The 26,754-nt window shown below is 45.5% G+C and overlaps 1 protein-coding gene across 1 annotated transcript; it reads left to right on the top strand.

Moving 5' to 3' along the window:
* The first annotated feature begins 965 nt into the window (after window positions 1-965).
* On the top strand, window positions 966-26,650 carry LOC138723213 (vitellogenin-2-like). The gene is made up of 35 exons (XM_069862138.1): window positions 966-1,005; window positions 1,363-1,383; window positions 1,570-1,721; window positions 3,475-3,726; window positions 3,870-4,031; window positions 4,160-4,308; window positions 4,625-4,775; window positions 5,454-5,611; window positions 5,693-5,858; window positions 6,679-6,804; window positions 7,515-7,733; window positions 8,130-8,347; window positions 8,452-8,549; window positions 9,084-9,208; window positions 9,852-9,953; window positions 10,500-10,619; window positions 10,720-10,909; window positions 11,208-11,301; window positions 12,545-12,730; window positions 13,658-13,802; window positions 14,551-14,779; window positions 14,868-15,043; window positions 15,300-15,602; window positions 16,586-16,633; window positions 16,791-16,877; window positions 17,361-17,573; window positions 18,169-18,311; window positions 19,165-19,303; window positions 20,058-20,193; window positions 22,575-22,761; window positions 24,736-24,846; window positions 25,375-25,465; window positions 25,546-25,705; window positions 26,222-26,383; window positions 26,535-26,650. The coding sequence occupies exons 1-35, from the start codon at window positions 966-968 to the stop codon at window positions 26,648-26,650; spliced, it is 5,175 nt and encodes a 1,724-aa protein (XP_069718239.1).
* The last annotated feature ends 104 nt before the right edge of the window (window positions 26,651-26,754 follow it).

Here is a 26,754-nt window from a genome sequence, read left to right on the forward strand (position 1 = left end):
CTTGGCTTTCCTATTGCGTTCCATCAGCTTTACAAGGGAAGGGGTTAAAACAAATCATAGAATCATAGAATCACCAGGTTGGAAGAGACCCACCAGATCATCGAGTCATGTTGAAATATTTGCTGTGCTTCAAAATTATTCCTTTTTTTTTTTTTAACCCTAAAGATGCAGTTTTTGATCCAGGAAAAAAAAAAATCCACAGTTTATCAGACTTTATAAATAATATTCAAGCTGCTAATTATAAAAACTCATCAGCTAAAGAGCATTATGAAAGCTAAACTGTCCTTAACACCCGTCAGCCTCGCTCGTTCCACCTCACAGGCGAAACCCTCACCAACAGCCACCTAGAAGTAATCGCATCCTTGAAAGGGATGGACATACTAGCCCCGTAAGAGAAGGTAAGTGAGGGAAGCACAAGCATCAGTGAGACTCATCGACGGCCTTTGTGACAATGCTGGTGGTACTGGGTGATGTCCCTGTCCCCAGAGAGCTGTGCTGTGGGTGACAGCCCATCCTGCTCATGGGATCGGTGGGTGTCACAGGGATGCTGCCCAGGGATTTTGCACAATCCTGCTGGGGCACTATCAGTTAGATAAGCTGTGCCATATGGTCAGGTCAGGATAACCTGGACAAAGTCAGCAAAGGCTGCAATAACACCAGGCGCTTCCAGTGAATAAGGATAATGAGTAGTTTTCCTTACAAAATAAATAGTTTGGCTTTAACTACATTTTAATGCTTTTAAACTCTTGCTTCCAAAGGTACTTTCAGCGCATTCAGTTGGTGAAATAAGAACAAAAGTGCTTGTGATGGTTTTGGCATCCGACACCTCGTCCCCGACCCCCTCTCCCTCAAAGCGGTTGAGTGGTTGATAAAAAGTTAATAACTCAACAAAATTCACCGTGCCTGTTAATAATTCTTCTATAAAAGCTGCGCATTTTCCCCTGCAGTCTTCAGTCGCTTTGGGCATGAAGGGACTCATCCTGGCCCTGGTGCTCGCCCTTGTGGGTAAGTCAAAGCTTTAGCAGCATTGATGAACTGTGATGGCCACTGCAGTCCTAAGAAAACTGCATCCCCTTGGGGCATTGCGGGGGTATTTACAGCTTCGTTTGCTGAAGCTCTTTCATAACTTCAGCTGTAAACTCTTAGCAGTCTGTGCCTAAGCTTAGCAGCAGGTGAAAAGCGAAGCAAGCAGCAGGTAGCGAGCAGGGATGGTATGGGCTTGGTGTCCCAGGAGCGTGGGGTGCACCTCAGAAGCCTAATACTGGTGTTTGCCAACCATTAGCACGGAGTAAATGAATAGTAAATGAAAGGATCCGCGGAGATGGGGGATTCTTATGCATCCTTCTCTTTCCTCCCACACAGGGGGCCAGAAGCAAGACCTCGGTAAGTGCGTTCCCACCGCCAGCCAGCAGCTCCCACACTGCCCTCCCCTATGACTGCGCCTTACTCACTGCTTGCACCTATTTTTCAACAGTAGCACCCTCACCCTTCTTTGCTGGGATGGTTCTTGTGAGTAACATCACAAGAGTCACAGCGAAGGAGGTGTTTCTGTTATATTTTTTTTAATAGAACCCATTTTTCATGCTGGCAAGACCTACCTGTATGGCTATGAGAGTTTCATCCTTCATGGGCTGCCTGGCAAAGGCCTGGCGATCGCAGGGGTGAAGCTGACCTGCAAGCTGGAGATCAGCCGCGTGTCTGAGAGCGACCACCTTCTCCAGGTAATCACCGTGGAGGTGGGAACCCACCCACCTGGCTGCATCATGGGGCTACACTCATTCATACTTCCAGGCTGGTAAAATAAACTAGAAGATGCATAGCTTACACAGAAGCTTAGTGTCCTTCCCGGTGCCAAAATCATAGAATCATAGAACAGTTTGGGCTGGAAGGGACCTTTAAGGGTCGTCTAGACCAACCTCCCTGCAACGAGCAACCCCATAAGCCCCGTGTCAGACCAAGGCAGCGATGGTTTCCCCAGCACAGGCTCTGAGCTTTGCACCCCAAGCCACTAAACTGTGCTGGGGGAGAGCAGCTGTGGCCAAACTGCTTTGGGTTATGGGTGGTGACCTGGAGACAGCTCCACAGGCTTCCTCACAGCCCACACCTCTGCGGGAGGGAGCCAGAGCTGCCCCAGCAGTACCTGAGCCCCCTTGACATCAGCTGTCTTAGGTTCATCTGCATGCGGAATAAATGTCCCTAAGACATTTCTACTATGGCAACACTAAGCTTAAGTATGAAAATGAGAATTGAAGCGTGAAATATCCATGGGTTTCAACCTGGCCCACAGCCTGAGAAAAGCTCAGTGCTGGTATTCAGTTATCATATGAGAAAGTCCCACCTGCCTCCATTATCTCCCACCTGATGTTCTTCACTTAGGCATTAAATTCAAATGGGAAGAATTCTGATGGTAATGCTTTGGGTTGGCATAATGATATCAGATCTGGAAGCACCGCTACTCATCCAAAAGAATAAATCAAACGGCTTAAAATACTGGCATGGAACAAAAGAGAGAAAGGAAAGGGGATCTAGGAGACACCATGTGGGGAGAAAGCTGTAAGAGGGCACTTAGTGTTTGTCTGAGGAGTTTACTCAAGCTGTAACCCTGTGCGTGTGCTACAGAAGCAGCGTGAAAGAATATCTGTTATAAAACCTTGCTGCAGCTGCAGGCTCTGTGGAACCTTGCTGGAGTTTCTACAACTTCAGCAATTGCAGACAACAGTCTTGGCTAGGATTTAATTTGAGACAAGAGGCAAACCACCCTTGCAGCATTTATTATAAACACCTAAAAGGAATCAAGCCATGAAACCCACAGTTTCCCCCTTTTTACTTCGCTGTCCAAGAGTGAGAGGTGCGCATGTACGTGTTTTAGATATGTTTGTGCACGCAAACATCTCCCACTAGGTAGCAGTCAAGGACTTGTGTGCAAGCTTTGCAGCTCAATAAGCTCCAAGTGATGGACAACCACTTCCAAAGACAGAGATGTCAGCTCCCACAGGACCATCTCCCACGGGATGTGCGGTCACCTCCGCTTCCCCATCAGCTGTGCCAAGGCTTTGGCACGCTGGGATCAGCAGCTGAAATTGTCCCCTTGTGTTTGGGCAGCAGCTCTAGCGGTGGCTTCACCGCCTTGTAGACTGAAGGAAGATCTCACTTGGACATCTGGGGAAAACAGGCAAGTATCTTTTCCATACAGATTGCTGGCAGCCGGTGTTTTGCTCACCCAGCTTCACCACACAGTGAAGTTCAGAATGCTGCTTGCACGATCTTATTTTTCTGGCAGAAATCCTTCTGGGAAACTGTGTTTTCAAGGACTCTTTCTAGGCCAGCACAAGACTCCGAGGAAGAATTGCTTCCTGCAGCATGGGACAAGTGGCTTGTGTCCAACCACGGACTAGAAGTGCCACATTTCTCTCTAACTGCGCTATTTCAAACCGCTGGTGACCAAGCTGAATGTTCTCCTCATGTTGTTCACAGATTCGGTCACCAAAGCTGGAAGAATACAACGGCTTCTGGCCCGCGGACCCCTTCACCCCGTCTCCGAGGCTCACCGAGACCATCACGGCATGTTTAAGCCAACCCTTTAAGTTTGAATACACGCAGGGAAGGGTTGGAAGTATTTTTGCCCCCGAGGACTGCCCCATCCTGTGCACTAACCTAGTGAGGGGGATTCTGAACATGATGCAGATGACCATCAAGAAGTCACAAAATGTGTATGAACTACAGGAGGTTTGTTTTTTCCATTCTGATTTTCCTTTCCTTCTCATTTTACCGTTCTATAGTGACTCCACCATACATACAATTCCCAGCCAGCTTTCTACCTATTGCTGTTTCAAGCGGAAACTTCAGCGTGTTTAAATCGATATTCACAGGCTGGGATCGAAGGCATCTGCCAAACCAGATACGTTATCCAGGATGACAGCAGGAATAGCCGTGCCACCGTCTCCAAAAGCAAGGACCTGACGGACTGCCAGGACAAAGCTGTGATGGACGTGGGAATGACGTACATCCGCCCCTGTCCCACCTGCCCCCTGGTACGAGCAGCACGAAGTCCTGCAGCCACCACTGCCGAGCATTCACGCATCACACCGATGCCAGCGGGGACGTTGACTCTGTGCTACCACCCATTTGTATTTCTGAGTAGGTCTCTTTGCACTTTCAGAAAGTCAGAAACATCAAGGGCACGGTGATGTTCACTTACAAGATGAAGTATGACAACAGCAGGACCCTGATGACGTCTGCCACATCCGAGCAGGTGTACCTGATCTCCCCCTTCAATGAACCCAACGGGGTAGCAGTCATGGAGGCGAGGTAGGCACTTAGCTGTGATTATCAGAGCCAGGAGGAGATGCTTAAAATGTATTTACTCTTGATTTGGGAGTTAACAAGAAGCATCTGTCTTGTGGGCTGCAAAGAGGCTGAGGCACCACACATCCCTCAGGATGCCCAGCCACATTCTGTGTCCTGCAAACTCTAAAATCTCTCACAAATCCTATGATATTCTGAGAAAATCCGTTGTGGTCTGTGCAATAGTCCTGCTGGGTACCCGTCTCCAACCGCCCTATGTGTCCTGTGTCCACACCACGCAGTTAAAGGCCACTGAAGCATCTTCCTCTCTCTCTTGAAGGCAAGAACTGTCTTTGGTCGGCATTAAAAGGGCTTCTGACACCGTGCCAAAAGCTCAGCTGCAAAACCAAGGGAGTCTGCGGTATCATTTCTCAGGAGAAGTACTCCAGATGCCAATTCCTCTAGTAAGGATTAAAAATCCAGACTTACAGGTATTAGAGGCTTACTTGTCATGCTTTTTCATTATTTATAAGGTTAACAGATGACCAGAAAATAATTTTATAATTACCAGGGCATGAAACGATGAGGCGGAACAGTTTTGAGTGGAAAGAGAGCAGATTTAGATTAGATATTAGGAAGAAATGTAAGCGTTAATGTAAAAGTTATTCCATTGTAAATGTAAATGCTATTGTATCGGAACACAAAACATTAGATGCTATTCACGGGGACAGGCTGAGAGAGTTGTGGTTGTCCAGCCTAGAGAAGAGAAGGCTCTGGGGAGACCTTAGAGCAGCTTCCAGAGCTGAAAGGGGCTCCAGGAAAGCTGGGGGGGGGGCTCTGGATTAGGGAGGGCAAGGAGAGGATGAAGGGAATGGTTTTAATCTGAAAGAGGGAAGATTGAGATGAGATCTTAGGGAGAAATGTTTTCCTGTGAGGGTGGGGAGAACTTGGACTGGGTTGCCCAGAGCAGGGGTGGCTGCCTCATCCCTGGAGGGGTTCAAGGCCAGGTTGGATGGGGCTTGGAGCCCCTGATCCAGAGGGAGGTGTCCCTACTTATGGTATGGGAGTGGGACTGGATGGGCTTGGAGGTCCCTTCCAACCCAAACCATTCCATGATTCTATGATTTTACACATGGATCCTTCCAACTGTCTGTTTTTTTTCCCCATAGATAACAGAAACACTGCGGCGATTAGGGCAGAAGGACGAGGAAGAAGCCACTAAAGAAGCTTCGGTCAGGTTCTTGGAAATGGTCCAGCTTTTTCGTGTAGTGACCCTCGATCGAATTGAGTCTTTGTGGGTGCAGTTTGCCAGCAAGCCTCCCTACAGGTACCTGCATTGCCTTCAGCCCAGGTTTCCAGGCAAAGCTGTGCTGGGAATGGGAATAATGAATCCTTGTCTCCCTGGCAGGCCCTGGTTCCTGAGTGCCATCTGCGCTGCTGGAGCTACCGACACATTCCGATTCCTGAAGCAAGAAATTCATGACGGGAAGCTGAACATCTGGGAAGCAGCAGTGGCTCTCCCTCTCGCCTTCCATTTCGTTACACCCAACAAGCAAACCCTGCAAGTTGCTTCAGTGAGTGCAGCTGGTTCTTCTTTCTGTTTTCCTCTCCTGTCTTTTAAAAGCTGAATTCACAGGATTGTAAGTGAAAGATGCAACACATTCAGGGGCCTACAAGAAAGCTGGGGAGGGACTGTTTACAAAGGCTTGGAGTGATAGGACAAGGGGCAATGGGGATAAACTGGAGAGGAGCAGATTTAGACTAAACATAAAGAAGAATTTCTTCGTTATGAGAGAGGAGAAGCACTGGAACAGGTTACCCAGAGGAGCTGTGGCTGCCCCATCCCTGGAGGGGTTCAAAACCAGGTTGGATGGGGCTTGGAGCAACCTGATCCAGTGGCAGGGGGTGGAACTGGATGATCTTTAAAGCCCCTTCCAACCCAAACCTTTCCACGATTCACTTCTAAATGTGTAAAATGTAAGGCCTTATCAAAAATGCAGAATGCTTAAAAAAAAGGCTTCCAAACACTTGTGACCAAAATTTGATAATGCCTTCGATTTTTGTGTTAAAGCCCACCAATCCGAGGAAAATTGTGATTGATTTCTTTTTGCTGAAATGATTTTTTTTAAATAGAAAAAACCCAAGAAAATAGCATCAGACATCCAAAATGTACATTCAGATATCCAAAATGTACATTCAGATATCCAAAAGTATATTCAGTATAAGTGGAGCAAGTGTATTTAATTTTATCATAGCTGAATGACTAGCATTTGATGTAACTTCTGAAAATATATAGGAAAAATCCAAACCAATTTTATTCTCTAATGTAGTTTTCACAAAATACCAGCTTTAATTACTCTAAACATTAATGACCGCTGCTTCTTTCTTCTGTAGACTTTTCTGACTTGTCCCCAAATCCAGAAAGCACCGATGCTTCGAACACTCGTCCACCTGGGCTATGGTAGCATGGTAAATAAATACTGCGAGCAGTCTTCACTTTGTCCAGCTGAACTTCTTCAGGTGGGTGACCTTCATTTCTTAAGAGGTGAAGAGATGTTCTAAATGCCTCTAATTTCACTCTGACAATGCAGGCAGTAAGGTAACCGGCTGCTTACGCTCCTCACTCTCAGCTGTGTTTGCCTGCAAATTGCAAAGACAGAAGGAAACGGCGAGGTGATGCTCTGAAACTTGCAAGAGATTCTTTGGTGCAGGCATCCACCCAGGAGCGTCTCCTGTGCTCAAGCATAATTTAAAATCAAGTCATAGAATCTTGGAATCATAGAATTGTTTGGTTGAAAAAGACCTTTGAGATCACCAAGTCCAACCTTACCTGTCCACAGCTAAACCAGATCCCCGAGCACCTCATCTACCCATCTTTTAAATCCCTCCAGGGATGGGGACTCAACCACTTCTCTTGGCAGCCTCTGCTAGTGTCTTTTATAACCCTTTCTGTAAAGATACTTTCCCTAATATCTGATCTGAACTTTCCCTGGCACAACTTGAGGTCATAGTAACAACACTGTATGAGAAGAAAACCAAGTTTGCTTCCATGACGTTCCACAGCTGATATCCTGACAAAGACAGTGAGATAGTTGCTGGGCGACATATCTGAACAGCTTTACTCGGGGGTTTGCACCAATAGATGTTTTGTTTGCCATGGCAATGCACATTTAATGCATTATGACAAGTTTGTTATCTGATAAGATTAACGCAGCCTGCTCTGCTTTCAGCCACTCCATGACCTTGCTGCTGAAGCCACTAGCAAAGGTGATGCCAAGGACATGGCTTTGGCCCTGAAAGCCATGGGCAACGCAGGACAGCGGGCCAGCATCAAACGCATCCTGAAGTTCTTGCCAACGTTTTCATCTGCTGCAGCTTCGTTACCGAGCAGGATCCACGCTGATGCTGTGCTGGCCTTGAGGAAAATTGCCAGAAAAGACCCTGTAAAAGTAAGTGAATGTATTATTCAGTGTCTTAGAGGGTATGGTTTGAATCAAAGAAGTGATGCAGGGATAATAAAGCCATCAGCTAATGTTCACAACTCTGGGCAGATTACTCAGTTACTAAGAAAGCCGTTGTTTTTCCTACACTGCAGATTCCTGACATCACCCCATCCTTGCTGATCTCTGGGGTTGCTTTAGTCATGGTAACACTGGGCCCGTTGCTGATGGCTGTTTCTTCCAGCCCTGCTCACTCTTCACCCAGCAGTATCTTCATTTTCAGTGGCAGGTTCCACATTCAAGTCTCTCTTCAGTGTTTTGTGTGTCATCCACTGCACATCACTTAGGAAACACTTCTCACTGAGAAGTTCTGAGGTTCTCCTATGTTCTATCTTCCCCCTATAGGTAAGGGAGATCTCCCTTCAGGTCTTTATGGATAACACTCTTGCTCCAAATGTCCGGATGGTGGCTTGTGTTGTCCTCTTCGAAACCAAGCCTGCTCTTCCAACCGTAACAGCTATGGCCAGCGTGGTGCTGACGGAGCCCAGCTTGCAAGTAGCCAGTTTCACATATTCCCACATGAAGGCTTTGGCACTCAGCAGGGTCCCACAGCTCTATCATCTGTGAGTAGCAGAAGTAGTACGTTTTTTAGGTTGCAAATGGTGATGTTTTCTACGACTTTGGTCACAGCTGACTCTCTTCACATGACTTTAACTCTGTTACTTAGATCTGCTGCTTGCAACGTTGCCATCAAACTACTGAGCCCCAGATTTGACAGACTGAGCTATCGCTACAGCAAGGTCATTCACGTCGGTGGTTACTCCTGTGAGTACCAGGTGCCCTTTTCAGAGCTTTGGCTTATGTAACCAAATGCCTCTATTATGTTCTGTGATGGTCTAGTGCTCACGTGGCGTGATCGTGTTGGTAACATAGTCTAGTGGTGGTCTTAACAGGCCTGGATTGAGAGTTGGACTCAATCTCAAAGGTCTTTTCCAACAGAAACCACTCTGTGATTCTGTAATCTTCATCCAAAATCCTATTACAGGCTGTGAGTTTAGTGTGTTCTTGAAGCAGAAAAAACACAAGAGCCTCCTAACATGCAACAACCTGCAAGGGTGTTCTATAGCTCTTTGGGTACCTGCTGGGAAAAGCAGTGCCTGCTCGTGGACTTAGGCCTCCTCCTTCATCACTGTAGTTGTGTTGACTCTGCCCTACAACAATTTTCTGCTCTCGAGGGTGCCAGCTTGAGGACCTGTGGGATTGCATCCTCGGAGAACCCCCTACAGCAGGTACCTCACATGCACCAGACACCTTGGAGACCCTAACCCAAATCTCTGCTGCTTTTTACTCCCGTGACAGCTAAATATCAGGCTGGTGCCATTTGGAGGGTTTATCTAATGAACAGCCCCAGCACTGTGTTTCCATCCGATATAATCACAAAAGTAAGAGGATATTATGCAAATACTGCAACAGATATTATTGAGGTAAGTGTTCCATAAAAATAGCCACCTAGATGCATGCCAGCTGCAAGCACAATTACTTGCTAAGGCATTTTAACCTTGATATAGTGATCTACTCCATCTCTGGCTGTGAAGGTGCATGTGGAAAAGAAAAAGCAGACAATTATTATGATTCTACTTAAGCTTCTTTTATTTGAGCCTCTTCACACACACGTTTGTCAGTGAACACATTCAGTACAGGCATGGAAATCTAGGAAAACAGGAAAGCTTATCGAGCACAGCATTTCATCTGCAGAGTTAGTTGCATGGCATCTAGGGAGAGTATTTTGCATAAGTACAGGGATGCTGTTGTATCTGAAATTAAATTTCAGCCCGGGCAGTGTGAAGCTCCATGTAACAGCATGCAGGCATTTCCTCAGCTTCTTGGGAAAGCTTTGCAGCCTGCACTGCCCTAAAATTATCCCTGCTGACTGATTCAAAGCTGGCTCAGCGTGTCTTTGGCAGCTGCAGCCGTACCCTGCAGTCATCTGCCAGGGAGACAGAGCCTTTTAAGAGCAATGCCTTTCTGAAGTGTGTCCTTAGAGAGGCATTGCTGAGTGTAAGACTAGGTACAAAGGTTTTCCTGGGCTCTCTTTCGGGCTGTGACATCTGACTCTGTTTCCTACAGGTGGCTTTCCGGTCACAAAGTCTAAGTGAGCTCATCAGGAAGCAGAACATTCCTTTTGCTGAGTACGACACATACAAGACACTGGAGGAACTCGGTAAAACAGTATGTCTCTACGCACCCTTCTGCTCTGCTTGCAGTACTCTTGCATCACCAACCCACCAAGTTGTCCCTTTGATGTTCCAGTAAGAAAGGAGTCAGTCATCCTGTTTAGTTGTGGAAAGATGCTCTTACATTGTATTTATGCTGTCAACAAATGCCATCTTTTCACTCAACAAGTGTCAGCCCTTAATACACAGTACAAAAGATTATGGTGATGCTGGTAGCAAAATTCATGTCTTTTAAGTGTCAGTAAGTGGCTGCTCTTCTGTTTTAAAATTATTATTGAATAAGATTTTTGTCCATGAGTCCTTGGGTGTTGCCTACTCCTTACGGCAGCAGAAATTATCCTCGCCTCATTGTTATATGGGGAAACTCCCCCTGAAGTCAGTTATGCAACATCAGAGGGGCCCCATTGATGCAGACCGACAAGATGTCTTAGTTTTTTGGCTAAGGAACCATGGGTAGCATCCTTCAGACTGCTGAATTGCTGTATTTTAAGCGACATTATCCACTTCTTTCATTTCTCCACATCTCTCCTTAACACCACAGCTTTTGGGATGGAAAGAACTACCTACTCAAGACCCTCTGGTGTCCACTTACATCAAAGTATTGGGCCAAGAGATCGCCTTTGCTGACATTGACAAAGAAGCCATCCAGCAGACCATGACGGTACTCACAAGACTATTGTCTTTTTTCGTCTGCGATGTTGAATAATTTTCCTTCCCAGTCTCTTCTTACCGACTTTCCTAACCCATTTCTCTGCTGTCAGAGTATAAGTGGATCATCATACTGGGAGCTGGTAGTGAAAAAAGTGGTGGAAGAGGTTCAGCGAGGCATTTCAGGCCGATGGACCCTGCCGGCAATGGCAGGCGAGCTGCGTCACGTTGTCCCCACAGTGGTCGGCGTGCCGCTGGAGCTCAGTCTGTACAGCGTCGCCCTGGCCCAGGCTGCAGCCGACGGTGAGCTTGGGACGCCAAACTGAGCAGTTTCCCCACTATAACTGTAGAATCATAGAATCATAGAATAATCAGGTTGGAAGAGACCCACCGGATCATCAAGTCCAACCATTCCTATCAAACACTAAACCATGTCCCTCAGCACCTCGTCCACCCGTCCCTTAAACCCCTCCAGGGAAGGGGACTCAACCCCCTCCCTGGGCAGCCTGTTTCAGTGCCCAATGACCCTTTCTGTGAAAAATTTTTTTGTTATCTGCAGTGTTTATTGTTTCTCTGCTCATATAATTTCTGTCTTTTGCAGTGGACATACGGATATCACCACCATTATCTGAGAACTTCAGACCTTCACAGTTGTTGGAAAGCAACATTGAAGTTCATGCTGACATCAAACCAAGGTAAAACCGACATATTTTCACGTACACCCACGCAAGTATTGCTGCTTATGTCTAAAATGGATACAGGTCCGCATGTTGGTGTACAGGAGCCTTACTTGTCCCAGGTTTGAGAGGCTGAGCTAGTCCAGAGCAGGGAAGTTATGAGAAAGCAATTATCTGCTGCTTTACTAGTGTAATTAACTGATGCTTTATCTGATGCAATTAACTGACGCTTTATGACCCTGCAAACGTAGCAATGTGCGCTGTATCCCACAGGGTGCCCTGCCGTTCTGCTGTTGCTAAAACTGCTCACATCTGTACCTGCTCAGTGACTAAAGATGCTGAGCTGTAATGATATATTTGCTTACGTACGGATGGGTTCTTACAAGTTCAACATAGAATCGCCTCTTGGCACAAAACAGAGGGATTTCAGGGGGAGACGGCACCCTGAATCCTATGTTCAGTTTTGAGCTCCTCGCTACCAGGAGGACACTGAGGTGCTGGGCAGTGGAGCTGGTGAAGTGGCTGGAGAACAAGCCTTATGAGAAGTGGCTGAGGGAGTTGGGGTTCTTTAGCCTGGAGAAAAAAGGAGGCTGAGGGGGAGACCTTATCATTGTCTACAGCTGCCTGAAAGGAGGTTGTAGTGAGGTGGGTGCTGGTCTCTTCTCCCTTGTAACAAGAGATAGGATGAGAGGAAATGGCCTCAAGTTGTATCAGGGGAGGTTTACACTGGATATCAGAAAAAATTTCTTCACCAAAAGGGTTCTCGGGCAGTGGAACAGCTGCTCAGGGAGGTGGTGGAGTCCTAGTCCCTGGAGGTGTTTAAAATACAGGAAGATGATGTGCAAGGAATATGGTTTAGTAGTGGATAAGTACGGTTGGACTCGATGATCTCAAAGGTCTTTTCCAACCAAATGATTCTATGGATCCACAAAACTAAAAGCACCAATAATGATAATAGTGATAATGATAATAACTGTGATAATAATAATAAACTGGGCACAATCTGAAAGAATCTGGTGTTAGCTTGCCCTCAGGCAATGTACCAGGGAAAAAGCAGAGAAATGGTCTCTGTTAGCTTTGTTCATCTGATAATTCCCTTTTCCAGTGGCACTTCAGCTCTTTTTATGTCCTGTTATGACACATCCCTTCATCCATCCCTTCACAAGAACCATAACACTGTGAAAATGCAATTTGGCACTTCAAAGTCAAATATGTGACTATTAATCTGTGATTCTGCACGCTTTTATTCCCATTCTTTCAGGGCATATTTTCATACAATCGCAACAATGGGGATTAATACCCAATACTTTCAGAGTGGTCTTGAATTTCACGCAGAGTTCACTGCCAACTCCACAATGAAATTTGACGTCAGGATAAATATGAAAGAGAAAAATTTGAAGCTTGAAACCCCTCCCTGCTATCAAGAGGCTGAGCTCGCAGCTGTGAGGTATGCAAGAGCTTGTTGCGTTTCGGTTCTCAGGTGTTACTGACTGTAAGCTCCCTGTTATAAATATTGAACGTACAACTCCTTGTTTGCCTCTGTTGTACCCTGGCAGCCACAGAAAGCTTAGGATTTAGAGGGAATGGATTCCATCCAAAGGGGTCTTGACAGGCTGGAAAGGTGAGGCTGTGCGAACCTCATGGGGTTCAACAAAGCCAAGGGCAACAGCTGGGTCAGGGCAATCCTAAGCAGAAATAAGGGCTGGAAGGAGAATGGATTCAGAACAGGATAAGAGGACAGGCTGAGAGAGTTGGGGTTGTTCAGCCTGGAGAAGAGAAAGCTCTTGGGAAACCTTAGAGCAACTTCCAGGACTGAACGGGGCTGCAGGAAAGCTGAGGAGGGGCTCTTGATCAGGGAGCACAGGGATAGCACGAGGGGGAACGGTTTTAGGCCAAAAGAGGAAAGATTGAGAGATCTTAGCAAGCAATGATTTGCTGTGAGGATGGGGAGGCCCTTGACCGGGTTTCCCAGAGAAGCCATGGCTGCTCCATCCCTGGAGGTGTTCAAAGTTGGAAGGGGAATTGAGCAACCTGATCCCATGGGAGGTGTCCCTGCCCATGGCAAGTTGTGGAACTGGACGGGCTCACAGGTTTCTTCCAACTCAGCCCATTCCATGATTCTTTTTTGCACCAGCAAAAACTTTTGAAAAAAATAAAAATAAATTTAAAAAAACTCTACCAGTACTGGTGAGCTCTGTGTCTCTGAAGAACTTGAGAAGGGCTTGAGTCAGCTGATGAGATCATTACTGTCTTAGTGGCTTAATGCTCATTAACATATAGAAAAGTACAGAATTGCCCACATCTCTCCAGTATTAAAGACACTGGGGGTAAGAAAAATCCAACATTACTTGTGTGCCATTTATCACCTCCACAGGAGTGAAGTTTATGCTGTTTCAAGGAACATGGAAGAAGTAAATTCTGAAAAGAAATCCCATATTGTCCCCAAAGCAGAAGTACCAAATATCGCTGACCAGCCGTTTCGACCTTCTGAAGGAACTTCAGGAGCTGAAAGCTGGAAGGTAAGGAGGCCTCTTACCACACGGACAGCGGGCAGGTAGAGAACCGACCGCTTCTCAGTGGGGTTGAACACCCCTAAGGCAGCAGCTGGGCTCTCAGCAGGTCACAAAGAAACCGAGAGATTCAACAGGAGCCTGATGTATCCCAAACCAAACCTAAGTCCCAGTGGATTCAAGACACTTCCTTTCATGGTCTGCTCACTCTTATCATCTCATGCAGATTGTGTTGCTGTGACAGCACGCCTTCCCATCCGTTATAGTCAGAAGGAAGATGGGTGAAATTCATACCCTTTGAACGATATCCCTTTTTTTTTCTGAGCCAGAGCAATATGGAGAAGATGGCTCTTGGGCAGAATATACATTTTCTTCCCAAATCCTGAGGGCATCCCTGCAGTGGATTGCAGAAACCCATTCTCTTACGTGCTCTTCAGCTTCAGAGACTGGCATGGGAAGGATGCATTAAATTGCAACAGGAGGGGTAGTAGCAGAGTAATAGCCCTGCAGGTTCTCATTAGGAAATCTGTTTGTTAAACGTTGCCTGGGAAAGGCTGGGCAGGAGATCTGTCCCCTTGCAGAGGAATTTGAAGGGGATTCGACTGCTTCCAGCACTTGGGTCTCTAATTTTAATCAGTGCTTCCTTGCTTAGGCAAGACTGTCATTGTTCTCTTCATTAGTAGGAAAGATTTTGGGAGCTGTGACAATTTTTCTTCGTGAAAAGGGTCTTTATTTGCCATATTTTTCTTTCATGCAGCAAAGAAATATTCCAAGTGTGATATCTAAAGGATACCAGCAAGGTTCAGAAGAGGCACCACACCACAGCGTAGGAGGAAGATCTCACGCACAAAACATCTGTAGAAAAGTTGAGAGTTTGGGATGCTCTGCTTGTCTCAGCCTAAAGTCACGAAATTCTGCTTCCTTAAGAAATACCTACCTGCATAAATTAGTTGGAGAACTTGAGGCCAAAATAGTTTTGAAGCCAGGTACAGTCCTGACAACAAGCTTTTCTGTCAATCTCTGTGCACACTGTTCATGCGGCACAACCCTGGAATGTAAGTATCTTGACTTCAGTTCATACAGATGCTGATATTGAAAAAATCCAGCTGGAGATTCAGGCAGGATCGAAAGCAGCTTCCAAAATAATTGACGTAGCAAGCTCAGGGTCTATGGAAGAGGATAAGACATCTCCATTTGAGGATATTAAAGCTAAATTGAAGAAGATTCTAGGCATTGAAAATGTGTTCAAGGTAAGAGACTGAGCAGGGGAGAGGGGAATATTTTGCCAGATGTGAAGCCAAGGGTTTCCAGTTGGAAAACTGGCACAGAAAAGTAAGGATGGGGCTGGGAGGAATGGGTCGAGGTGAGTTCTGGCTCAGCTTCTCCAGCGTGCGGAGCTGGGAAGTTGTATTTCCTTGAAAGCCTGTGGTGAGCAGCTTGTGTGACACCCACAGCAATGTTAGAGAACAAGCTATCAATTCATAACCCTTTGAACTGTTTTTGGAGGTTGCAAATAAAACACGCAGGAGACGGGTTCACAGAACAGAAGAGGCTGCAGCTAAAGACCCCTGGGCGTGGCTCAGTGCATCCCTCTTCTCCAGTTCGTCCTTTTCTTCCGCTGCTTCCTCTGCTGATGAGAAAGAGCCTGGAAATGAAGACAAGAAACATGAAATAAAGAAATCTAGGACGAAACGTGGCAGCAGCAGCAGGAGCGTTAGCTCTGCTAGAAGTAAAAGCTGCAGTAGCAGTGGAGAAGACCACTCTGGGGACAGGCACTGCAGTGGGGACAGTGAATATTCCAACCAACAGGTAATTCCCCCAAGCTTAACTCTTCTTATGTGTCTTGTTGTGAATGTTTTTATACATCAGGAAAACAGAGCAAGGACTAAAGAAAGAGAAAACAGACTGCAGAGGGTAGTTGCTTGCTGTAGGATGGGCCTCGGGGGTGCTGGTGGATGAGGAGAGCAGTACAAGCTGGCAGTGTGTCCTTGCAGCCCAGAAAACCAATCGTGTCCTGGGCTGCATCCAAAGCAGTGGGACCAGCAGGGCGAGGGAGGGGATTCTGCCCCTCTGCTTGGCTCTGTGAGACCCACCTGGAGTCCTGTGTCCAGCCCTGGAGTCCTGAGCACAGGAAGGACATGGATCAGTTAGAGCAAGTCCAGAGGAGGCCACGGAGATGACCTGAGGACTGGAGCACCTCCCATATGAGGACAGGCTGAGAGAGTTGGGGTTGTTCAGCCTGGAGAAGAGAAGGCTGTGGGAAAACCTTAGAGCAGTTTCCAGTACTGAAAGAGGCTCCAGGAAAGCTGGGCAGGGGGTTTTGATGAGGGAGTGCAGGGATAGGATGAGAGGAACGGTTTTAAACTGCAAGAGGGGAGATTGAGATGAAACCTTAGGAAGAAATGTTTTCCTGAAGCGGTGGCTGCCCCATCCCTGGAGGGGTCCAAGCCCAAGTTGGATGTGGCTTTGAGCACCCTGATCCAGTGGGAGGTGTCCCTGCCCATGGCAGGGGTGGAACTGGATGGGCTTTAAGGTCTCTTCCAAACCAAACCATACTGTGATTCTATGATAACCACCTAGCTGAGACTTTTCACCGTTCTCATCACTCTGGATCTGTGCCATGTTTCGGTTCAGAAGTTGTGTGTTTCAGAAGATTTCAGTTTAAAATATTTTAAAGAAATAATTTTGCTTGTCTTATTTTCCATAGTCAATACTGAACTTCTTAATACATTTGTCAAAAGTTAGTTCTTTGTCTTCTCTTAGATCTTCTTACATATTATCTGTTTTCACAGGCAGTTCTACCTGTTTACCGTGTTTTGTTCAAGCCCACAGATGAACAGGTACATTTACTGCAAACACTGCGAGCAGGGCTTACAACTGCTCTCTGATTTTGCTGCACTGAGAGCTTAGCTCTCTGAGAATAAAGATATGAAAAATTCATTCTGCAACAACTCCCAGTGGGAAACAACTTGCTTCAAGGCCATTCTATTTTTACAGGACCCAGGAAGGGAAGCCCTGAACAGCAGCATCAGCTCCTCCTCTTCTTCAGCCAGTGATGGAGGCGTCTCTAGAGCCGTATCCCAGGTGAGTGTGTTAATGTGCCAGAAATAAAATGTGCCCAGAAAGCCAAATGTGTCCTGGGCTGCATCCAAAACACACTGGGGCCAAGCTTCCCCTGGTACAACTTGAGGCCATTTCCCCTCATCCCATTTCTTGTTACTTGGGAGCAGAGACAAACACTCACCTTGCTACAACTTCATTTCAGAGAGTAGAGAGTGACAAGGTCTCCCCTTAACTTCCTTTTGTTATAATGAAACTACTTTACAAAAAGATTCCTGACACTATTGGTTCACTGACATAGGTTGAGACGGGTTTTCCTTGAAAAACTTTATCAAAACTATATACAAACTGAATAGGTGGAGCGATGATCTATGATGCTGTACCCATACATTACATAAAAAGACTTTTTGAATGAAACTTTTTCCTTCTTAGCTCTGTGGTTTTAAAGTGGTAGTTTTCATGCTTTATTTACACCTTTGGTCTCTGTTTCCTCTCTACTGACTTAAGCCTAAATTCCTGGGAGATGACAAGCCACCAGTGCTGGCTGTGATCCTTCGTGCCCTCTACAGAAACGAGCAGCCAACGGGATTACAGCTCGTGCTGTACACCGATACACAACCCACGAGATCAAGCATGCAGGTGTTTGTTTCAAGCATCACAGGACCAAGCAGATGGAAACTCTGTGCTGATGCTTCCCTAATAAAATCCCATAAAGTATCGGTAAGTTTAACATCATGATGAGACCTCACCTGGAGTATTGTGTCCAGTTCTGGAATCCTCAACGTAAGAAGGATTTTGAACTGTTGAAGCAGGTCCAGAGGAGGCTACCAAGATGATCAGAGGGCTGGAGCACCTCCCATACAAAGACAGGCTGAGAGAGTTGGGGCTGTTCAGTCTGGAGAAGAGAAGGCTCTGGGGAGACCTTAAAGCAACCTTCCAATATCTGAAGGGGGCTACAAGAAAACTGGGGAGGGACTGTTTACAGAGGCTTGTGATAGTGATAGGAAAAGGGGAATGGCTTTAAATCGGAGAGGGACAGATTTAGACTACACATTGGGAGGAAATTCTTCATTATGAGGGTGGGGAGGCCCTGGGACAGGTTGCCCAGGGAAGTTGTGGCTGCCCCATCCCTGGAGGTGCTCAAGGCCAGGTTGGATGGGGCTTGGGGTGGGAGGTGTCCCTGCCCATGGCAGGGGGGTTGGAACTGGATGGGCTTTAAGGTCCCTTCCAACCTAAACTATTCTATAACCAGTAAATAAAATATGATGATCTAACTATGTTTTATATGAAATATACATATGTTTCCCTCTACCAGGGTTCTCTTAAATGGGGTAAAGATTGCCAGGACTACAAGGTTGCTACTCGAATCACAACAGGGCAATTTGCTGCGTATCCAGCTACACAGATGAAGCTGGAGTGGCCAAGAGTACCTTCAACAGTTCGAAGAACTGCAAGATGGTGAGACTTTGAGTTCTTGAAAAATACCCGTGTAAACGCTCGAGATAATTACAGATATAATACTGCAATTTCTGAGCTGTAAAATTTCCCTTAATCAGTAGGATATTATAAAATCAGATTACACGTGTCTGTCTGTTATGTGTATTCATTCCCTCAAAGCGAATTTTAGAATTATAGAATCATGAACATTGGTGAAGACCTTTAAGATTATTAAGTCCAACTGTCAGCCCAACACCACTATGCCTGCAGGAAAACCACTTGCTACCAAGGGGATGATGGGATTCACCTAAACTGTTGTAGACTTTTAAAGTGCCTGAATTTGGAAATTGGCCTCCTGATGCTTCTTCATTGATGATAACTCAAGAGGAAAAGCCTAATCTTGGCTCTCTGAAGGTGTCTGTCTACTACTGACTGTACAGAGCGAGTAGGTATTTCTTAACGTAGGCACCTCACTTCTGGCTTCTGAAGAAGGTGACACAAATACTTCCCATAAGTTTTGTTGCACACTAAAGAGCAAACGTTGTGTGATGGTTAGCATAAGAAAATTGTCCTGCTGGATTCAGTTCACATACGTATTTACCACTCTACATTTAATATCTATCATATGAATTCATTCATTTTATTCACACGTGCACCTACCCACCATAACACAGACACCCACCTCAAAGCCTAATCTTTTTTCTGAGTGCTACCACAATACTGACACATGCAACAATTCTGTTATCTAAATGTGCATGAGACACAAGCTTTCACATTAAAAGCACGCAGGGCATTTGTTAATAAATGTCTACTGAAGAGCGTAATTGTTTATATCCTTCCAAAACCAGCTAATTTTAATCCTTTACTTTTCCAGGTTCTACTCATTTCTTCCAGGTGCTGCATATCTGCTTGGGTATTCCCAAAGGCAACAGCAAGGTCCCTCTCACCAGGCAACCTTGGTTATTGCTCTGACATCTCCAAGAACCTGTGATGTGGTCCTCAAGCTACCTGAGGTAACTCTTTCTGCTATCTTGCTCACAGCCCAGAAAACCAACTCTATCCTGGGCTGGATCAAAAGAAGCGTGGCCAGCAGGGCAAGTGATTCTGTGATTTTATGATTCGTTTATCTTGGGGCATTCACGCAGTTGGTTCTGTGATTAAAATATCTTGCAACATATTTCTCACACAGCAGACAAACACATCAAATGAGAAACAGGTTGCAAAACCACCACTATGATTGATAGCACATGAACAATAACTTATTGAAAAGATCTCTCCTCCCCAAATCTTCAGGCACATGACAGATTTTCTTGTGTCTTGGCAGGGGGGTTGAAAATAGATGATCTTTAAGGTCCCTTCCAACTCAAACCATTCCATGGTACAATAATAAACCCAGGCTGTAGGGAAGCATGATGGCTAAGTAGCAGCCCTTAATGTATAGGCAAGGAGAAGCTGTGCATCTTGAGTAAGCAAATGATTGGGACTCTGAGCAGATATTATGTATACGTCCCCATAAAGCTGTACGTCGATGTATATCAAACTTCATCTGTAGCACTGCTACTCCGTAGGATGCAGATGTGTCAAACTGCTCTGATCTTTCATGCTGTAGACAGAGGACCCGGTTTCCTTTTGGGTATGATCTAAATCTAGATTCTAATTGAGTTCGCAATCAGTACAGACCTCTTTGAACATGACAGGAAAATGCTATCTCATCTCTACACTGTATTCCGTGTCTACATTCATGTTTGTCTTCTGAATGCTTTTCAGCTCACAGTTTACGACAGAGCCATCAGGCTTCCCCTGCCGTTCCCTTCGAGTACAGATACTCCCATTTCAACACTGCCATCCCCTGACCAGAACTTCTTGTCCCAAGCAGCATTTTCAGTCCTTGAAAACCTCAAAGGTCAGCAATTAACTGTCTGCATGAGCACTGATTGACTTGGCAGATTTTGTAAACGTGATTTATACTTTTGACATGACTTGAAATGATTTTACAGTCACTTAAAAGAAGCAGTTGGTCTTCAGAAATAAATGTATCTGAAATTCCATGAGGCTGCAAAGATGTAAAGAAAAAGATATTTATATTAATAAGATTAAATATTCAGCTTTATGTCAAATATTGATCCCAAATGCACCCATTTCAGCTTCACCACAGGGATTACTGTGAAGAACAATACATCACAAACTTCATGAGAGGGACATCTAAGCGACCTCAGATTTGGGGTGCTTTGCTTGATGAGTACTCTTATGTAGAAGCTAAAACAGCTTCAAAATTATCTACCCCTTAATTTGACCTCCTGGACTTGATTTTGAAGGGATTATTGTTTCATTAATGCTGTATTAAGTGCTAATCACATTACACTTATGGCAAATTTTAAATGGAAAAGCTTTCTGTAATCCTGGGATAAGGAGTCGCATTGTGGTTGAAACCGGTGGGCTAACATCATAGGTATGCATAACTCTTTGGCAAACACCAAAACTAGTCTATATTAATTAAAATTGCTGTCAAAGAATTTCTAATCAGAGCTGGCATGATTTCCAACAAGGTATCATTACAGTAAAAGAAAAAAAAGAGACATTTATATTTTTCCCTCCTCATCTTCTCAACCCCATTGAGTTGAAGGTGTCCCTACTCACCTTCATGGTTCCTTCCAATCCAAACCATTCCATGATTCTGTGATTGTTTCTAATCCTGGTTATGACTCAATAACAGCAGTGGCCTTTTAACGAATTCCCTCTAGAGTTAATGGTATGTGAATTGTAACAGCATTTGAGAAAATTCTTTTCACAGAATCACAGAATCACAGAATAACCAGGTTGGAAGAGACCCACCGGATCACCGAGTCCAACCTTTCCTAGCAAACACTAAACCATATCCCTCAGCACCTCGTCCACCCGTGCCTTAAACACCTCCAGGGAAGGTGACTCAACCACCTCCCTGGGCAGCCTGTTCCAGTGCCCAATGACCCTTTCTGTAAAGAACTTTTTCCTAACGTCCAGCCTAAACCTCCCCTGTCGGAGCTTGAGGCCATTCCCTCTTGTCCTGTCCCCTGTCACTTGGGAGAAGAGGCCAGCACCCTCCTCTCTACAACGTCCTTTCAGGTAGTTGTAGAGAGCAATGAGGTCACCCCTCAGCCTCCTCTTCTCCAGGCTAAACACCCCCAGCTCTCTCAGCCGCTCCTCATAAGGCCTGTTCTCCAGCCCGTTCACCAGCTTTGTTGCTCTTCTCTGGACTCTCTCCAGAGCCTCAACATCCTTCTTGTGCTGAGGGGCCCAGAACTGAACACAGTATTCGAGGAGCGGTCTCACCAGTGCCGAGTACAGAGGGAGGATAACCTCCCTGGACCTGCTGGTCACGCCGTTTCTGATACAAGCCAAGATGCCATTGGCCTTCTTGGCCACCTGGGCACACTGCTGGCTCATATTCAGTCGGCTGTCAACCAACACCCCCAGGTCCCTCTCCTCCAGGCAGCTTTCTAGACAGACTTCTCCCAGTCTGTAGCACTGCCCAGGGTTGTTGTGCCCCAAGTGCAGGACCCGGCATTTGGCCTTGTTAAACCTCATGCCATTGGACTCTGCCCAACGGTCCAGCCTGTTCAGATCCCTTTGCAGAGCCTCCCGACCCTCCAGCAGATTGACACTTCCACCCAGCTTAGTGTCGTCCGCAAACTTGCTAAGGGTGCATTCGATGCCTTCATCCAGGTCATTGATGAAGACATTGAACAGGGCTGGACCCAGCACTGAGCCCTGGGGAACCCCACTTGTCACTGGCCTCCAGCTGGATTTCACACCATTTACCACCACTCTCTGGGCCCGGCCATCCAACCAGTTTTCCACCCAGGAGAGTGTGTGCCTGTCCAGCCCAGAGGCTGACAGTTTCTCAAGCAGAACGCTGTGAGAAACTGTGTCAAAGGCTTTGCTGAAGTCCAGGAAGACCACATCCACAGCCTTTCCCTCATCCAGTAGCCAAATAGTAGTTGTTTTGACGACAACAAAGCTGTGAAAGCCAAAAGGCCACAAAGAGAGAGTTGCATGAGCTGTGAGCAGAACTTATCTCACACGACGATTGACTCATGAGTGGGTTGTGCTGCTCTCTGGGGACTGGCAAAGTTTTGCTTTCCTATTACTATAAATCCAATATTTCATCTGAAGGAATCATTTTGCTTTTACGTGGGAAGGGAGAAAACTAGAAAATTGTCTCTTTTAAAGAAATTACAAGTCTTAAAATAGAATACCTCATAAGAAGTATAAAAGGCTTGATTTTGACTGATTTTTTTTTCCCAGCTCGTTGTTCAGTTTTCCAAAACACCATCACAACCTTCAACAGAGTTGAATTTAACTATTCAATGCCTGCAAATTGCTACCATGTCTTGGTGCAGGACTGCAGTCCAGAACTGAAATTCCTGGTGACGATGAAAAGACTCAAAGAATCTGCTGACCTTACAGCAATAAATGTCAAACTCGCCAGCCAGTAAGTAATTGCAACCTTAATGATAAATAGATATCGAGATGAATATGCTATAAATGTGAAGAGAAAATTGAATTGTTGGGATGGGTCCAGAGGAGGCTACAAAGATGATCCAAGGCTGGAGCACCTCTGCTGTGAGGACAGTCTGAGAGTAGGGGTTGTTCAGCCTGGAGAAGAGAAGGCTCTGGGGAGACTTTAGAGCAGCTTCCAGTACCTGAAGGGAGGCTACAGGAAAGTCAAGGAGGTGTCCCTGCCCATGGCAGGGAGGGTGGAACTGGATGGGCTTTAAGATCCCTTCCAATCCAAACCATTCTATGATCGTTAGGGCAGACTGGTGCTAGCATAAGACTCAGGCAAATCTTACTGATGTCAATGGAAAGATTTCTAGGAGTGTCACTGGGATTGGGGACTTCATCTTTCAAAAATGCTTTTGAAATACAGCCGAGGTTCCTAGGAACCTGAAGTCTTTACTGCTCAAAATTCTTCATTAATTTGTTAGCATGTAACCGTCTCATTTCGGTTCTTAGTAATTAGCTAGACATATAAACTGTAAATCCAAAAGGGACTTTTGTAATCATTTAGCCTGGTCTCGCACACTAAGCTAATAATTAGAACTAATTAGCATCCACAATCATGTCAGCATGAGAAGTGGACATAGCTAAAGAGGGAATTACTTATCCCAGATTAGAGGCACTCCTTTAGGTCATGCCTTAGTGCATAATGTTCTAATCTATTTGAAATTAACTTAAGACACGCTTGGTTTCACCTTGGAGCAATCACCTCTGCCATCACAGGTCCTTCTTTAAAAGTGTAGTGTGATACTCCAAGCTGTACGGGACTATGCATACCAAAATCATTGCGGGGAGTATTCTTCAAAGGGCACAAACAGGCTTTGATCTGTAAGGTTTCATTATATATAACTATTTCTTTCTGAAAATTGTGCCATAATGTTGGAGAAACAGAAAGAAACTGGTATTCCCTGCACCTGTTTTGTGGAAGAACAGAAGGATGCTTGTTTTAGAGACTGTATCTTTAGAGATAAAGACATTCTTCGTCCCTGCATCACTCCTGTCTTTTTCATACAATGGATGGGCTTTTGATGTGCTTGAGCTTCGTATTTCTTCATTACAGCAAACGCTGCTCTGAAGAAAATACTACAATACACAGACTATTCAGGCCATGAGAGAACCACAGTAGGGAATCCAATCTTCCTTTGAAACATAAAGTATCTTCAGTTTATAAGAACGTAACAGCAAGGGTCCTGTAGCCTGGAATCTTCCTGCCTGAACCATGGCCACAACCAGATACTCAGAAAGGAGTGAAGCCAGGGAGAAGTGTTGTGTGAGCACTCCTTCTGGCACGCTTTCCTGGGCTCTCTCAATCCTCCTCTCAAAGGGCAGCAGGTGATTCATGCCAGAATGATACGAGCATGGAACGGGTTCAGAGGAGGCTACAAAGATGATCAGAGGGCTGGAGCATCTCCCATACAAAGATAGGCTGAGAGGGCTGGGGTTGTTCAGCCTGGAGGAGAGAAGGCTCTGAGGAGACCTTCTAGTGACCTTCCAGTATCTGAAGGAGCCTACAAGAAAGCTGGGGGTTGACTTTTTATAAAGGCTTGGAGTGATAGGACAGGGCAGAATGGGTATAAACTGGAGAGGGGTAGATTTAGACCAGACATAAACAGGAATTTCTTCACCGTGAGAGTAGTGAGGCCCTGGGACAGGTTTCCCAGGGAAGCTGTGGCTGCCCCATCCCTGGAGGTGTTCAAGGCCAGGCTGGATGAGGCCTTGGGCAGCCTGATCCAGTGGGAGGTGTCCCTGCCCTTGGCAGGGGGCTTGGAACTAGATGATCTTTAAGGTCCTTTCCAACCCAAACCACTCTATGATCCTGCAGTGTTGGTTCTACCAGGACTAGAAATTGAGAGCTGAGCAGGGTGAAGGAGAAGCGTTTCTTTATGTTCATTTCCTTTACTTAAAGTGAGGTTGACATGTATGTTTCGAATGGACGCATCCAGCTGAAGATTAATGGTGTTCAAGCCCCAACAGATGTTCCATACACATCTAATTCTGGTAAGCACTTCAGCTTTATGTTTTGTTTAATCTTTTCTGATCTTTTGAACAAAAGAGGATGTGATCCTGCAAACACTTCTCTAGATAAAGATCGCCCTAATTTGAGAAACAATTAGGTGATTTTAACATACCTTTATGCTGCCTTCCTGAGTTGGACTTAATGATCCTTGTGGATCCCTTCCAACTCAGGTCAGTCTATGATTCTACGATTCCAGCTTTCACAGGAGGTGGCAAGAAAGATGAGCAATGAAAGAGACGCTGATCCTGTATATCTTTACACAAACCAAATGATGCCGGGCTGTGGTACCCTGTGCTGATCACAGAGTCCTAAAGAACAAGTATCTCTATGTCCTCTGGCCACAGCCACCCTTGTCACAATGCTTTGGCTTGTTCGAGAGCAGTATGGTCTATCTCGCTCCCCCAGTCTCTTTCAAGATAGATTAGAACTGCATCAAGTCCTCAGGAATTGAACAAGTGGTTCAGGTTGGACCCCAGAACAACTCCTTTTAAAAGAAATCCCTTTTTACTTCTTCATTGCAGATGCAAGCATGGTGATCAGCAGCGAAAAGGAAGGCCTGTTGCTAAAAGCCCCGGATTATGGCTTAGAAAAACTCTATTACGATGGGCATAAGCTTGAGGTATTTTTTTGAATAATTTTCAGTGCTTTTACTTTCTGAAGAAAAAGATCTAAGTGCATCTCTCTGCTATTTCCACAAAGATTCAGGTTGCTTTCTGGATGGCTGGAAAAACATGTGGTATTTGTGGAAAATACGATGCTGAGAAGGAACGGGAATATCAAACACCCAGTGGATATTTAGCTAAAGATGCAGTGAGTTTTGGTCAGTCCTGGATCATCTCAGAAGATCCCTGTGCTGGAGGTACTAAGATTCTGGCATATATTCATGTTATTGTCTTTGACTAATTAATTAGTCACATGATTTATGTTAATTGTAGCACAATCATCTTATTTTTTTTTATTACTTTTCACTAATTTTGATATGATCGGCCGCAGAGTTTAAAAAAATCTGGTTTTCCTATGTTTGGCAGTTCACTGCCAGTTCTGGTTTTGTTGCATCTTTATATCAGCTACCTGAAGTTTGTGCATTCCAGATAAAATTATAAACGTGAAGCTCCCTAAGATGATCCTTGTATGAAAAGTAGGTAGTTTGGCTGTTGAGAAAAGATATTTTATGTCGTTCTTAATAGTTTCATTCCTTATTTCCATTCTGCTCTTTCCAGGCATTTCCTGGGCAGCCTGTTCCATTGCTTCACCATTCTTTCAGAAAAGAATATTTTCCCAATATCCAATGTAAACTTTTTAATTCTACAGATAAACAACTCTTTGAACTTAATAGAAATTCTGCTGGTGCTTTAAAAGAGTTCATGTTTTACAGCTTGTAAGCTGCAGCGCAAATTTGTCAAAACTGAGAAGCCAGTTGCATTTGAGAAGGTGGCAACAAAATGCTTCTCTGTGGAGCCAGTTCTACGCTGCGTAGAAGGCTGTTCAGCAACCACGACTGTTCCCGTCTCGGTGGGCTTCCACTGCGTACCAGCTGGTGAGTCTGCAGCCTGGGTTCTTGTGTAAAACACAAACAGAACGTCCAACTGTCATTCCATGAAGAACCAGAAGGCTGACCCTACCAACACAAGTACCTTGTATAACGCCCCCCCCAACATGACCTCTTTTTCCTCTTTTCTTGTTTACAGACTCCACTCTTAACCTTGAAGGACAGATTAGGCTAGATCAGAAGTCTGAGGACATCGTAAGCACGGTTTCTGCTCACGTGGCATGTTCCTGTCAACAACAGTCGTGCCCGGCGTGACCCCTCACTTCATGGGATCCACTCAACTCCAGGTGTCCACCAGCTCGGACAGCCTGTGACCCTAGGGACACAGCTGGTTTGGACAGTGAGGATAAAACCCTGTT

This window comes from Phaenicophaeus curvirostris, chromosome 8 (genome assembly GCF_032191515.1).
Source record: "Phaenicophaeus curvirostris isolate KB17595 chromosome 8, BPBGC_Pcur_1.0, whole genome shotgun sequence".
NCBI lineage: Eukaryota > Metazoa > Chordata > Aves > Cuculiformes > Cuculidae > Phaenicophaeus > Phaenicophaeus curvirostris.